Source organism: Anopheles arabiensis, chromosome 3, assembly GCF_016920715.1.
Source record: "Anopheles arabiensis isolate DONGOLA chromosome 3, AaraD3, whole genome shotgun sequence".
Lineage (NCBI taxonomy): Eukaryota > Metazoa > Arthropoda > Insecta > Diptera > Culicidae > Anopheles > Anopheles arabiensis.
In genome coordinates, this window is record NC_053518.1 from 64,813,020 (window position 1) to 64,829,285 (window position 16,266).

A 16,266-nucleotide genomic window follows, 5' to 3' on the forward strand; every position below is an offset into this window, starting at 1 on the left:
GGGTTTCCCACGATTTATTGATTGGTTCCCATCAATTTTTGGTGCGTTCCCACGATTTTTTGGCCGTTTCCCAGAATTTTTTGGTCCATTTGTATTGATATCCAATCGGAAAATACCAATAAATTATGGGAACGAACCAAAAATCTATGGGATACGATCAAAAAATCGTGGGAACGCACCAAAAATCATGGGAACTGACCAATAAATCGTGGGAAACCCTGTATTGGCTTTTATATTAATTTTATTCTTCCCCATCCACTGCTCATTCAATTTTTATCATTTTGTTCTCTATATTTGTCATGTTTCCCTTCGTATCCTTCTTATTGGCGTTCTTCTTCATCTTCTTATTCCCTTTCTACTTCTTCTTGTTTTCTGTTTAATTTCTCTGATATCAAATTCCGCTGTACATATTTTATAAATGGTTGCTATACAATACTACTACTTAGAAATACTACTATAGAATGATTACCTCCAAGCTATTTAGACAAAAATGGCAACGGAATCAATTATGGCATTCAGGTAGGTAGCGTAACAGGAGATGTTTTCTATTCGATATGATTCTGAGTGTTTCAGAGCTATCTTGGATTCGGGAAGTTCTTGGGTCGGTATGGGACCGGTTTCAGGACGTCTGATATGAGTCAGGAACGGTATGTTGTTGGGATCAGTTTCTGGAATGGTATGGGTTCGGGATCAGCTCCAGGAACAATGAAAGTTTGAGATCAGTTGAAGTCCTAGAGCGTCTGATTATGTGTTCGAGGTCACTTCCAAAGCCAATAAAGGTAGAAATGATACAGATTGAATTACTCACTAGTGATGGGTCATACGACTCCACAAACGGATCGACCCGGAGTCGAGTGCGGCTTAGCCGGAATCGATTCCGACCCATGGGTGCAAAGAATTCAATAGGTTCTTACGACTTCAATAGACTCAGTAGGTTCAGCAAAGCATATGCGACTTCAACCCGTGGGTGCAATGAGTTCGGTAGGTTCATACGAGTTCAATAGGTTCATACGAGTTCAGTGGGTTTAGTAGGTTTAGTGGGCTCAAGCGAGTTCAGTTGATTCATACCAGTTCAGTAGGATTGAAAATGAAACTGCTAAAATGTTGCTTCATTTCGTTAAAAAACGTAAACTTTTCTAATTGTAAATATATTCCTCTTCTTTGGCACAATAACAATTGTCCCTCAAGGCCTGTCTGAATTCCTAGAGGGATTGGCTTTGAGTGACTGATTGATTACCCGTCGCAAAATAGTCAGTCCTACGTATTGGGGAGCACGGTCCTTTCGGGGCTGGAAGCCATGGATTCAAAATTACGACCCGCAGCGCTCCGGGTCGCATGAGGATGGCTTCGACGCGGTAGGTTCGGGTCGACCCGCCCATCACTATTACTTACCGGGAATCAATTATTGTCAATTTCTCTTTTTTTCAACCTCATATGTCTTATGACGTCATCATTCACCAGAAAGCCACCAAGAGATGCTATGCGGAAAAACCCATTGATATCTTCAATGATAACCACGACACACACACACACACACACACACTGTGATACACTCCATAGCGCAGACTTCGCAAATCAAAGCAAACCAAACCCGAAACCGGATACAAAAAAGCCTACAAAATGTTTATTTTATTCATTAATTAATTTAATCGTTATCATTTGTTGGAAAAAATCTCTGTCACTGAACTTCAGGTATCCTTAGCTCTACGTAGCTAGTGGCAAAGTTGTTTTTTGTTGGTTTTCTTATTTTTTTTGTTCTTGTTTTTGTTTTGCTTGTAATTATTATTCTATACTTTAAATGATGTTGTTGTCTTGTTGATGTTGTTGTTCCGTGTTGTTTGATGTTTTCCGTTACCGTTATGTTTGTTTGTTTGTTTGCTTGCATTACTTTTATAATTCTTTCTTTCGCGTTTATGCATGTTGTTTTTTGTTGTTGTTGCTTGATTACTATGCGTTTTAGTAAATAGTTGCTGCTTGCCCGCTGGCTGGCTCGTTTGCTGGTTGCGCAAGCGCATTTGCGGCGACGTGAATTTGCGACGTGTCTTTTATTGGCAGGACCTCTATACTTCTGCGCCATTTGCCTTATTACCTACTACCCCTATTTATCAGCATGTACTTGTGATTGCAGCTTGTATGTGTGTGTGTGTCTTTATGTGTATGTGTGGGTTTGTGTGTTCGTGTCCCATTTTCCGTCTTAAATTGAACCCTAAATAAATTGGAAGCGTACTTGGAGTTGGAAAGTTCTTCACACCTTGTTGAAGAGGTTTTTGAATATCTTCAGCGCAATAATAAACACGGAGCTCCACAGCAGGTAGAACAGGCCGCTGTTGAGCTTTTTCGTTTCCCGCACCTTCGACTCCTTCAGCTTCCGCTCCGCGATGCTGGGACTGCGCGGGCTGCGCGGCTGCACCGCGTACTTGATCACGCCCGGCACGAAGTTCCGGTAGTACTCGGTCCAGTCGATCTTCCTGATGTCGAGCGGGAACATCTCCGCCTCGAGCGGGGACATCTCGTCGCTGATCCGGCGGATGTTGTCGTTCGTCATCTTCCAGTCGTTCAGGCAGAAGAAGCGCAACACTTCGCTCAGCGTCACCATCTTGGAGAACAATCGTTGCATACTGTGCGCAGAGAGAGAGAGAGAGAGAGAGAGAGAGAGAGAGAGAGAAAGATAGAGATTAGCAAACATAGTTCCAAGGGTCAAGGGATCTTGTGCAAAAAGGCGTACATGCAAAAGGGAGGGAAGGTCACAATCATCAAACATTAAAGCACTGCACCGAGAGAGCAAATTAAATAATTGCATCTTGTAAGAGCTCTTGTAGCCCAGGCAGTTTGAGGTCTTCGCGAACAGTGTTGTTCGCTTTGGACAAACCGAAAGTAAAGATATTCAACAACAAACAAATACAACAACAGCCTTCACGCATCAGACGGCTGACATAACTTGAACCGCAGCCCATTTTTAATGCGAACGCGATGTGTGTGCTATGTAATAGGTATGTCGCGAGATATCGTGCTCCCAAAAATTAGCATCCTCGGGCGAGCGCGGGCGCGCGCGGGTCTAGCGCATTTGCCAAAACCGGATTGAACCCCCGGCAGTGATGTGTGGGGCTATGATGATTCGGCCACTAGGCCACACTACGTATCGGGACCTTCCCGGGTGGGTACACACTGTCTTTTTCTGATTTTGGGTCAAAGTGTGTTACATCATCGTAACAACGCGTCTCGGTCAGGGGCGCACGGGGGCTCAAACGGATTGCGGAGGATCGGTGTGGTGCCTTATGGACTTCCCGCGCAGATTAGAAAGAGGTCAAACGGTTGTGTGTGGCTGTTGCTTAGCCATCCATCCCGGTAAGGGTGAAATCGTAAACCTTCACAGTTATTGGTTATTGGAAAAAAATGTGGGATTGACATCATATGAGGTTAGTTAATACGTTTTTATGATGTAGGCGACGGGAATATGCGCTGTTAAAAGAGCTTAAGATCTCTTGAGAAATTGAAACACTTCAAGAGATTTCAACCAGTGTTTCCTAACCGTCCCATTCCACCGCTCAGAGACAACGTTGCGTTGCAGAGAGTAGCTAATTTCATCTCGGGTCGCCTTTAGAAAAGCAATCATAAGCCCTTCTTGTTACGTATCATTGCCCCAATCGGTTTTACTCGGAACCGGTAAAAGAACGCTGCAAGGGACGAACCTTTTCCATTGCCGCCCCTAAGCGTCAATTGCTTGGTGTTTTGCAATCGCAAACCCTACCCGGTGCAGTTCTTGAGCAGTGTGTATGGACGGTTCATCGGCACCATAGATCGGCGCTAATTATGCAATCGATTCTCCTGCAGCAGCAACAGCAGCAGCAATGCAACTCTCCCGGCTCGATTGCCTTGGGAGCACCGTGTCCGAATTTGGTGACATGGTCGTCCACCATTCACCTCGCAGCGCAACTCCAATGTGTCCGAGCAGCATATGAGTCCGAGGGCATCGTAGTCATCGTCATCATCATCAGCATCAACTCTCAAACCCTCAAGAATCTTGTCTATTGCGGTGCATTTAGTGCAAGGCGGCTCATGCAAACGCCAAACATGGTTCAATACACCGCAAATCGGGAAAGCGGTTGACCCTGGAACGGCTTGTTCTTGCCGCGCTAAGACACGATTTGTTGCGATTTGTCGCGATCGTATTACGCCAGTGTCGTGCCGAATGCCAACCCTTTCCAGCATTTAGCGGTTAGTACAAGCACCAATTTACTCATTACCTCGATCCGGTTGCCGTTGCTCAACAGCTGACAACCCGCCACACATACTGCAAACGATCGACCGATCGCAGATTGAACTTCACAAAACATTGTGCGCGTTCCCAGACTGTGACGCAAAAGGAAAGCATCAAAACAAAACTATAAATAATCTTCGTCTGAAAGTCTTTGGACCCCTTCTTGTTCTTGCATTATGTTACGAAATACTGTGCCTGTGCGTTCTGGAAGCCAGCCTCCAGACAGCTCGAGAGTCGAGCCTTCTCGTCCCGCGAAGCGAAAACAAAATACCAAACCAATTCGATCCTTTCTCGGGCCAGCCAGCATCTCGGGTTGGGTTCGCTTCATTTTTAATGAGCTTAAATGTTGCACAAACAGCGCCGGACAGTGACAAGTTGTTTGGGGATGTTGGAGGGTTCGTTGCCCTGTCAACGAGCTGCACGTGGATGAATTTTGTATCGAATCAGATTCTCCTTACAGAGATCGATCGATCCTGCAGGACAGCAAATAGGGAGGTGCCGAGGTGCTGGACCATAAAGCAGCCCATCTAACTCCGCTGGGAGTATGCAAATGAGCCGTGTGTGTGAAGCAATTTTTGTGTGTTGTGCTGTGTTGCTGTTTGTTTATTCATTTGTTGCGTTCGGAACCGTTTTTATTCCCTGTTTCGTTGCGGATTTTCTGGAACGTTTCTATTCCTGCTTGCTTCCCGTATTGCGAAACATTCTAAGCGCCTGCGAGGTATGCAATGCGATGCGTTATTCTCGAAGCAGGCAGTGGCTCTTAATCGGTTAGCGTTATTCAGGGGTATATTTTTTTGCATTATATGAATTGTTCACCACGTGGTTGGTACTGGTTAGTAGTAAAGCAGTAAGATTCATTGCAAAAAAACGGGGGGAAATAATAGCAAAGCGTCTGCACATGGTACAGATGGTGCAAATAATTTCCTTCGTAACAGAGATATTTTTTAAGTAGAGAGTAATTTGCTGAATTACCCTCTACTCCAGCTGCATTACCCAGGGGGCAAAATGCGTAATGATGGAGGTGCAGAAAAGAAATATAATAATGATGATTTGCGAAGAAACAGTTGCAATTAGCCAAACAGTGATGATAGTTTTTCTTTTCAATTTCCTTCAAGTTTCTTTTCTCGAGTGAAAATGTTTCGGATTTTAGAAGATGAAGCCTTCTGATTAGAGAATTTCAGTAATTACTCAGCAACGGTATCTCTTATCTTGTGTGTTGAAGTATACACACATAATATTATTAAGACATCTGTGCCTATTTCTATACGCTTCATTGCTTGCTGATGAAGGCCACACTCTGGCCGTAATTAACACTTTTCAATAATGAACTGTTTTTACACCTCACCAGCTTTGTTGTTCTCTTTTCCCCACTGGCAAACGTCATCATGCATAAATATGTTATCGGATCATTAAATAATCTTATAATTGGTACAAATCAAAACAGCCCAAACAGAGCAACAACAACAAAATACCTCCAAAAAATCAAGAAATGTCGGTTACGTACGCCGCAACACCCTGTGTCTCGGGCAGGCTTTTCTGTGTCAACGAAATGAAAACTCATCACCCAGATGGACTCCAAAAATTAAAAACAAAGAAGGTAAAAACGTAAAACCAAACAAAAAAGCGACGCACACACACAACCATCTACGTGCTATACGCTTGCACAAGAAGAAAGAGAAGAAAAACGGTTCGAATTGATTTAACAATCGTGAAGCCCATTTTTCTTGCTTTCTCTCTCTCTCTCGCCTTCCCTTCACCTAATAAAGCGCGTATCTTTGGCTTACGCGGCCACGAAGATGCTTCAAAAGCGGTGGCATGAAAAGCCTCAACACCGCTCCACCCGCTGAGCGTACGGAAAAATTGCAACCCCTGCAGATCTTTAGCGCTCCTTTTCTCCTCCGCCCTTGCCGATGAGTCACTCGCGAAACGGGATCGAGTTCATCGATCGCACACAGGCGCGCGCGTGCCCGTTTGATCGTTCGGTGAAAGCTTTATGAAACCCGGTGTGCAATTTGCATTACGAGCGGAATCCAACGGCGAAATGAAGAGTGGCGGCGAGGTACGCGTGTGTGTGTGCGGGCGAAACAACACAACACAACCGTTCCATTTCTCGATTTCGTTCGATGGCCTCTTCGGCGTCGAGTCTTAACCTTCCCAGTGCGAGCGTTTTGGATTATCATTCGGTACAAGTTTCCCCACCCCCGCAGGCTCCGCAGGCCGACGTCGTCCTCCGCTCGATGGTATTAATTTATGGTACACTGCGTCGAATTTTCCTTTGCCTGGCCCGTAAAACTTCTCCCCCTACCCATCCAGAGTGAGAGAGAGAGAGAAGGGGGCTCGGTTGCGTGGCGCTACTACAATCCGCTCTATTTTTGCTCTGCGCTCTGTTGCGCCGTTCCCGCATCCAACTCGAGGGGCCGCAATGTTTGCCGGCTAACCCAGTTTTGCCATTGATTAAACACAGCGAAAACCCTTCCTCAGCGCCCCTTTGCTCGCGAACAAAACCAGGAGACCACCGAAGCCAAACCGGAGCAACAAACTCTCTAGCGCGAATTTTGCGCGAAACCTTTCCAGTGTAAGTGCGGGGGGACGCACGAGCGGTGATTGTGTGCGAGGGAAAGATACAGTGGGGATCAGTTAAAGGAGGTAGGTAGGTCCGGCACACACCAGCGGGGTTGGTGTGTGCCATTTCCCCCCTCCTCCCTATTTTTGCTGCTGTACGCCATCCATCCATCACAGACAGGCCCCTTATCCTACCGGAGAGCTGGGAAGAAGAGCTGGAGAAAATAAAACCTAAAGCTCCCAAGTGTGGAGTTCCCGTTATCGCGGTGGTTATAGCGTGCCTCGGAAGCGGGAAGACCGCAGACCACAAACTGGCTGACGAGGCTTTCCCTCGGATTCCCCGCGAGCCGTCCCATAGGTGCCCCGTTATGTTGCGCTTTTCTTGCTTCAAACCTGTCAGTGCATCACAGGCACAAAACAAAACTATGTCAGGACCACTAGACCCTTGGACCAGACCTTGGCGGGGGGAATGGAAAAGCTAAGGTGCAAACTACTTACATTTTTTCCTTTCCACTGAATGTGCGGATCAGATCCAAACAGAAGGCCTGGAACATCATGATTCGCTTGCAGATTGCGTACCGCACCGGGTTGACCGTGATTGTGCCGGTGAAGTATTTTCTGGTGAGATAAGAATGAAAGAGAGAAAGAAGAGAGAGACAGTTCAACGTTGGTTCAATTCCCAGGGGGCATTTTCTTCGTTTTTTGTTTTACAAAACACTTACGCCACTAGTTTCCGGATTGGTCCGAGTCCGCTGAAGAATCCGTTGATCACCTGGTCCCAGGTCCAGAGGTTGCAGTCGTCGGTGTAGTTGTACACGGGAATGCTCTTGGTGACGCTCGACTTGCTCACGTCGTGCGCGCACACCAGCAGCGCATTGACGCAGAAGTCGACCGGTACGATGAACGGCTTCTTTTTGGGATCGAGCAGGGCGGCACTGTACAGCCCCTGGGACAGTGGCACCACCATGCCGCTCGGACCGTTGAAGTTATCGACCCATCCAGGTACGGGCTCCCGGTAGCTGGAGGTCACTGAGAGATAGAGAGAGATAGAGAGACATAGCGCCGGTCAATAATGTCGAATGTTCGTGCTTGGAAAGGTGGTTGTTAATCGGGCGCGTGAATTGAACCGCAAGGCAATGGAGAACACAATGTCCTTCACTATCAAAGACACGCGGTAGTGCCTCGTGCTGTAAAGCCACGTGAGAAGGCTGGAAAGTTACTGAATCACTTGCTTTTCATTAATCCAGTTCGAACCGACCGGTGTGGATCGCTAATTAAAGGGAAAAGCTAGTACAATGATAGTGATAAGATGTGTATCGTTCTATGCAGACTGCAGATCGCGAAAAATGGATCGGAGGAGCGTGATGCGTGTAAAACGGCTGATATTTGCGTGTTTTATCGTGTTTCGAATTAGCATATCCACATTGATCAGTAGCGTGTCGTCTTAACTAATCGTTTGTCTGAAGGAAATTGATAGCATCCTATTGTTTTGAACTGGACGAGACACCGCTTTACAATTCTAATTAGATTGTCTGGCATGTTATTATTAGTAAGGCTGACCTGATTTCCCTCTTGATTGTACGTTTTATCAATGCTACTTCTCAGCTAAATCGATAAAAAAATGATAAAGCGTGTTTTTCAATTGCTTCTCCGATCAACAATTGTTATTATGCAGATCTGTATCTTGTTCTCTTCCGTTCATTTTTCCTCATCAAACACTGCCCCCCTCCCCCCCCACAGTACCTACCTATCGGTGGCCGAAAGATGCCCACCGGCAGATGGCCGAACTTGTCGCGCACCACCACCTCGGCGCACTTTTTGCTGAACGTGTACGAGTTCGGGAAGGTGCCGAGCACGACCGGCGACAGGAACTGTTTGTGATCGTCCTGCAGCTTCGCGAACGTGCTCTTGATGTTGTCGTACCCGCCGAACCCGATGTCGTCGTAGATCTTCTCCTCGATCAGCGTCCGGTTGCAGTTCGAGTAGAACGTCGACACGTGGATGACGGACTTGATGCGCCGGGCGCCGCTGAGCAGGTTGAGCACGCGCCGCGTACACTCGACGTTCGTTTCCAGCGCCTGGTCGAGCGCCTCGTTAAAGTTGACCGAGGCGAGCAGATTGAACGCGACCTCCACCTCCTGCCGGAGCCGATCGCGCAGCGCCGGCTCCAGCCCGAGATCGTCCCGCTCGAAGTTTACCTCGACCGCCTCGATCTTGTCAAACAGGGCCTTCGCTGCCTTGGTCTCGTTCCGAACACGGTCGAATAACTGTAGGCAATAAGAGACGGGGGAAAGAACGAGAAATGAGTAAACACAGCAAGATGCCCAGATATTGGGAAAGTGATGCGATGCGGAGAAGGAACGGTGTTTGGTAGAAAAAAAAACCAAGAGGTTCTTAATGGAAAATGAGACCAAAACCTAGCGGTAGGGATTGCAGATTGCGCACAGGAGTGAGGAGCGAAACAGCATTATCTCAAGTAGAGTTTTCTGAGCTGGAGTGCCAAACTACGCGGCCCAGATTCGGGCGAGGATCGCAATGCCGCGGCCCGCGTGTTGAGCAGCGCGAGTGCGCAATAACGAAATTTTTGCTTAATTAAGCATAACGGCTCCACGGTACGCCGGCCAGGCCTAGTCACTTGTGCGCACAAACTGCTTCCCGTCGCTCATTTGCCCCACTTAACCACATCCGCGGGCGCGTGGACGCGCGTGGCCGACATCATCATCTACGTTCGCTCCTCCACTTACCATCGACTTAAGAATCTGCTCCAGCCGCATCTGTGCACTGTAGTCGCGCTTCCGGCGTATCAGCACGTATATCTTGCGCGCCTCCAGACAGCGGAGCAGCTTCTCGAGCAGCACCTTGCCGAGGAAGCCGCTCGCGCCGGTGATCAGCACGACCGAGTCCTGGTAGAACTCGATCACCTTCGAGCCGCAGGTGTCACTCATCTTCGTGCCGTTGCCGTGGCCGTTGTGAAGATGCGTCCGAACCGCTGCACCTGGCTCCTGGCGCTGCACCCTGATAGGCCCTATGGTGACGGGGTTATGGTTTTGATGTGTGCGTCGGTGTGCGGTTGGCGCTCGATCGCTCGCTCGCTCTTTGCCGGCGCGACGGCTCGTTGCTAACGAGGGACTAATGAGGCGCGAAATAGCTCACTGCCGAGCGTAATGGTGCGACAGCTGGGTTTGGAGCGGTTTGTCGCACACACTCAATCACACTGGCACACACACACACACAAACGCGCGTGCGTTCACAACCAAAGAATATTGCACATAGGGAAGGACGGGAATCACAGGGCAGGGCGTTGTATTATCCAACGATTATCATTGATAATACCGTAGGTAATAATGCACACACACGCACAAGCAACTCACACTATCTCACACACACAACCACTATTTCTTCACGGTGAAAAAGGCCTGTGAACCTGGATTCGAACCACATCAAGCACGGGGTTTGTTGTTGTTCCGCACTCGGGACACACTCACACACACTCTGCGGGACACAAAACTTGGGAAACACTGACCTGCGGTAAAGAATTCCTGTAAACAAACACAACATTTAGAATCGCAAGCGAAGGATTTCCTGCAAAAAATTAGCACACACAACAAAAAAACAGCGCCCACGGCCATCTTCACGCTTCTTATCTACTTATCGTTGTCACCCTTGGAATGAGGGGGAGAGAGGGTAATTCCCCCGTTACGCCACAAGTGTCAGGGTGTGGGCCCGCTTGGAACAGCGAAAAAGCGGAAGATTTCAATCAACATTGCTTGAACACCTCGCACCACCATCACCACCAGCAGTATAGTCCGCTCCGCTGCATCAACAGGGATGTACGGGACGTAAGTGCATCGACATGTAAACAAATGCTGCCCTTGCAACTGCCGCCCTCCTTTGATTTAGACGACGCTGCAATGGACCCGACCCGCGAGAAAGCTGCCTCAAACTGAGTGAGTGAATGAGAGAGAAGGAGAGAGTATGTGTCCAAGTGAAAGAGGTCTTCCCTGTGATTGTGTGGACCCACCCCCCTCTTACAGGGGCAACAAATCAGGCGACAACATGTCCCTTCTCCAGGGACGACTTGGGGGGCTTTATTACTCGTGACCAGGGGCACACGCTCGCACCTCTCTCTCTCTCTCTCCTCTTCTTCAAATTCTTCTGTGCACTTCTGCCCCGGTACCACATGTAGATTAATCAATTTACACCGTTTCCGTTTTTCTCCTGGCACAGGCACGCTGCGAGCTGTCAAACCGCGGAAAAGCACGTGCACGGCAGTGTGTGCGCATGTGTACCGCCGTGGCTATTTATAAGGAAGGCGAGGGAGGGGAGGGGAGGTCAATTGGTACGCCAGCACCGAAGACTGACTGGGTTGGACGGTGCCCCTAAATTGCATCAGGCATTTGAAGCTTCAAGCGGAATCAAGCGCGTTTTAAAGGGGGAGGGGGGGAGCGCGAAGGGAAGCCGCCAAGAGAATTAGCGACGACGACGAGGACGTGGTCGTGTCACACAACGCCGCATTTGTGTCGTATCAGCAGAAGAAGAAGAAGAGGAAAAAGTATAGCACACACACACACACTCCATGCGGAATGATAGCTCACATACACGCACAATCACACACACACACACCCGCGACACGGTATGACTTTCGCTGTCGCCTGCCGCGCGTCGTCGTCCGGATAAGAGATTCGCGGCGGAGCCGGAGGGAAGATAATTTTCCCTTGTTGCCTAACTTCCTGCTCCGTTCCCTGTGGGCTGGGCAGTATCGGAACGGGGACAGGCGCGGCCAGCTTCTTTCGGTCAGCCGTTTCGCTCTGTGTTTGGCTGGAGTGGCGAGTTTTGCCCATCCAACAAATCCAATCGAAGGTCCTAAAACTCAAAAGCAAAATCCAAGCAGCAAAAGCCCCGTCAAACCCATTGGACATGGTGTTCCCCCTGTTCCTGGTCATTGAAGCCCCATTCACGGAAAGACACAGGCACTCGCACAAACACACACACACACGCAGGAGTACTTTTCTTTCGTCGCCCCTTTCTTTTTTGTGCGCACACTCGGGGCCGGGCGGTCGCCCAACCTTCTCTCTGTCCCGCCATCTGGCGCTCCGCAATCGAAAACCCGCACGGACGAACTGTCACGTCGTTGCCCTTTTTTGCAGCTTTAAGGCATATACTTGCACGACATCATTCCGGGCTCCAGAAGGAGGAATGATTTTTTTGGATTGCGTTGATTGGCAAAGAGCCTGTTCCTGCATAAACGAGGCACTACCGCGTTTAGAGTTACAAACGGGAGCACGTGCTGCGTTCTGTGCCGTGACTCCGCAGGCAGACGTCGTTACTGCCTAATCTGCCTGGTTAAGGTCGTTTCGACCCTTAAACACACTCAGACACACACACACGCACGCACGGAGAGTTCCATTTAATGTCCTGATGGGCTCCCTGGCGACATACCCCTTGGTGCTGGTGATTTGCACCTCTGTCTGTCCGTTTTTTTCCGAGACCAATTTACTACCTACTCCCGTTACATCCCAACCGCCTCCTTACGCACGCGGGTGTCGTGTTCGCAGGTACTGATGGAAAGTCACGCTCTACAGTGCAGCCCAGCTGCTACGGTGGCTCGTGATGGCATAGGCCAGCGCACGACAACTACCTCCTGTGATTAGAACGATATGCACACACGTAGACACACAATCACAGCGACAGGTTCGAACTGTCTCTGGTCTCTCAGACGTCAGGTAGACCCTGATTGAGGGTTAGACAGGATAGCTTTGCCCGATCTTCCCGACTGGTTCGCTGCTCGAAGACTGCTGACCAACTGACCGACCTAAGAGCGGTCGCCCGCGAACATCCATAACATCACTGGCAGCAGGTGTGCACCACATCACCAAACCTCTCGTTTAGACTCAACAGACACGCACACACATACACAGCAGCACGCACACGCCTTCCAAACCCCTTCGCTAATGCCCGGTTTTGGCTAAACTAACTGCATCTAAACGCTCTCTATCAACGGCCGAAACCCCGTTGATTTCCCGTACTAACGGGAGATTATGCTGCTACTGCTGCTCCTCCTCCCGCAATACACACACACTGGCACGCACGCTCTCACCCTCCCTTATTATGCGCACTGCTACGCCTAGACTCTAGACATACGCCACGCCAGAATGGTGTAATTGGTAAATCACGCGAACGATTATTACTTTTGCCAGACTTGGTTGGTTGGTTTTTTCTGTGTGTGGTTCAGAATCACCTTACAGGCAACTGTTTTTTTTTTTCTATTTCCCCCGGGGTTGAACTGCACGCACGCACGCACGTCCGTACTGTTTCGCGCTACGAGTCGGAATGAACCAGCCGGACGAACCCTCTCGCGCTAGGGATGCGGCGCGCGCGAACTGCTGCTGCTAGTTTCTCAGAATGCGCAGTTGCGCCTGCACTATGAGCGAGCGTACCGATCGGGTGCACGTGGTGCTGCCGGTGGTGGTAAAATTGAAAGCGACTGGATTGAAGGGTGGTCGCATCAATCGAGCACGATAGGGCAGTAATGTGGGATAGGTTATTGCGTTAGCGATATTAGCCATGATATGATAAGATACAGAGTTTTGCGTTTTGGACTACAGTTTGGGGAGGTTTTTTGAATGCACTAAATATATTCAATTTATATGCATATTTTTTAAAACATCATATTTGTTATAATCAGTCTCAAATATATATTTATAATATTCTGTTTCATCCTTTTTTACCTCAAAATTCGTGTGTCCGGTTTCAAATTTACACACTTACGCTCGATTTCGCTCATGGATCGCTCTGGCGCTCTGACTCCCGTGCTCCCGTGTGAGATGAGACTCACCGCCCGCCGCCAAAGGGGGAGAGAAATAGGTGAGCTGAACGAAAACTTTCACCGTGAGATTCGTCCTACTTTCGCTGCGGCTATGTGTTTCCTCTCTCTCTCACACACACACACTCTCTTTCTCTTTATCTCTATTGCACTCTTTCGCCCTCTCTCTGGCGCGTTTGTCCGATTCTTCAGGTGCAATTTCTGAATCCCGTCGTCGGACCACGCGCTCACATTGTTTTCCTTCCAATGGGGTTTGCAATCGCTGAAATTGCCCTATGGAGCGAGTGGGGCGAGAGGGTTGGAGTAAGCAAGCGGAGTAGCAAGGCACATTCCACTTCGCTCCCCTTTTCCGCCGCGTGTGCGTGTGGTGATTTAAATGTCATACCGTTCGACGGTAGGCTGTCAAAAATCATCTGACACTTCCGTTATCCTTGCAGTAGGCACGCTTTATCGCACCAACACATGCAAAAAAAAAAACAAATAAATAACTGTTATTTTTTTCGTGTCCGCACAACGCCATTCATTGCGAGGTGCGTACTTGTGTGCATAATCCATAAGCATAAGCATTGGCTAATGCTGCCTGAAGGTTAAAAGCCATACCGTCAACACGACAAGTGAGACCCTACGCACGACATAGCAGGGACGTTGAACCGTAACGCGAGCGTTTGTGTGTGTGTGTGTGCATTATGCGGTTCCCCCTTCCCGTCCACCCAATTACGGCGACCCTACGGCGATGGTACGCTGGCCTGTAACTGTCCCTTTCATAGCGAATGGCTTTTAAAGAATTAAAGGGACCCATACGGTTGTTTGTCTGCTTTCCGGGTGCGTTTTGTTCTGATTGTGTGTACGATGTGCGCCCTTTCGGGAACCGAGATTTGATTAATTCAATCAGCATGCTTACCATTACAGAACGAAGCGTTTTGGGAGTAAACAGGGCACATACACACACACACACGCACGAGGCGGGCCAGTACGTCGATAGCATTAAGCAGCGAGCGCACGGGCACTAGAACTATGCCAGGAATGCATAGATGCAGTGGCGGCAGAGACGAAATTAAAACCACAACACTCAGAAATAAACAAAACGAGGAGTGCACGAAAAATACAACAAAAACAACCTTCCCCAACGCGGGAGAAAGTGAATGGAATATGAAGAGAAGATAAACAAACGAACTGGTCGATCTGGAGGCCGAATAAAAAAAGGGTTGAAAGGGAAAGGGTTGCGGCCATGAAAAACAGTCAGGCGACACGGAGCGCCTCGCTACCCTCCCATCCACCCCTGGGCAACAAGCGGCGAACCGGGTTTCGAATGCGTGTGTACGTGAGTGAGCGTCGGCGGTTCGGTAGGTCGGCTGCCCTTATCCGCTACTTGAGTCACTTCTCTCACCGCAGCAGGGGACAGAGAAAGAACGATTTCGGGCGCCTTCTCAGCGTACGCTCTTTTCCGTGTGCAGCATCACACATTAACCGTGTTGTGCCGCCCAGGGAATGTGTTCACTGCCGCCGAAATTTGGCCCACGGATGTATTATGAAATATCTACCTCCTCCCTGCTTCCTCTTCTTGCTCCTTTTTTCCCATACTCTCTTACTCTCTCTCTCTCTCTCTCTCTCTTTAATACTATCTTCCCACTTCTGCTTCTGAGCGAAAGAGAAAGGCTGCAAACACGATGTAAAGCATGGACCCCATGGAAACGCTATATACGCACAATTTACAACCCCCCCGGCCGAGGCCGAGACATTCGAGCCAAAAGGCAGGCCTGAATGCTGGAAGCTGGAAGTCGACAAAAAAAAAAAACACTCACACTCACAAACATGCATATGATCTATGCTTATGAAAACTGTGCTGTGTGTGTGGTTTTTTGGTGATGGTTTTGGCTTCTTTCACTGTTTGTTTTGGAGTTATACGCACGCCTACGCACAAAAATACAAAACGGCGATTAGGACCTTTTTTTCTCTCTCTTTTACCCCACGATGAGTACGTGCAATGGGGGGTTTGTTTTTATGCTTCAGCTGGAGGAGGGATTAAGGATATCAAATTTCCCCCACTGGTTCCCCCATCCTGCAAAAGATGTAAGCTACAGTGCTGTGCATTGTTTGTGTGTATGTGGTCATTTAGCACAATAAATATAATTTAAAATCAATTTACATTTTATTTTATTTATAATTATTCAATGAACAAGATAGATTTGATTTTTTGTGCTTGGTTCAGATAGAATATGATCAGTTTGGTATTTCGGTAGATTGGAGCTTATATTAGAGTTTTGCGTTACATGTCTAGTGACTACTTGATGGTGCAGTGAGAAGCGCTATGTCTCAGATGTCACAGGTCATGAGTTCAAATCATATTTGGATCAACATTTATAATCATCATCCCAGTGGGAGATATTGTGTTACAAAAAAAGGAATGTTAGCGCCAACTTTTAATGATGATAATGATGGTAGGCTAAATTATCAAAACTTGAGCAGATTTTGGTGTGTTGTCGCAGGTCTAAATTTGGTCCAGATATAACTGGATTAAATTTATTTATTTGCAGACACGTTCTTCCTTTATGTTCATTCATGTGATTAAACATTTAAACATTTTTAAACATATTTGTGCAAATTGATAGCTTTTTATTCATAT

The 16,266-nt window shown here is 48.1% G+C and overlaps 1 protein-coding gene across 7 annotated transcripts; it reads right to left on the minus strand.

Annotated features, from left to right (window-relative positions):
• Window positions 1-1,602: 1,602 nt before the first annotated feature.
• LOC120902502 (fatty acyl-CoA reductase wat-like) lies at window positions 1,603-13,187 on the minus strand. Of its 7 annotated transcripts, none has more exons than XM_040311299.1 (6): window positions 13,064-13,187; window positions 9,565-10,359; window positions 8,568-9,087; window positions 7,543-7,849; window positions 7,319-7,438; window positions 1,603-2,618 (listed from the first exon to the last, which is right to left on the minus strand). In XM_040311299.1, exons 2-6 carry the CDS (start codon window positions 9,763-9,765, stop codon window positions 2,246-2,248), a joined length of 1,521 nt encoding a protein of 506 aa, XP_040167233.1. In that variant the 5' UTR covers window positions 9,766-10,359; window positions 13,064-13,187; the 3' UTR covers window positions 1,603-2,245. The 7 variants fall into 7 exon arrangements, with proteins under 7 accessions (XP_040167233.1, XP_040167234.1, XP_040167232.1 ...); XM_040311300.1 differs by having other exon boundaries at window positions 13,059-13,178; XM_040311298.1 differs by having other exon boundaries at window positions 13,009-13,178.
• Window positions 13,188-16,266: the final 3,079 nt, after the last annotated feature.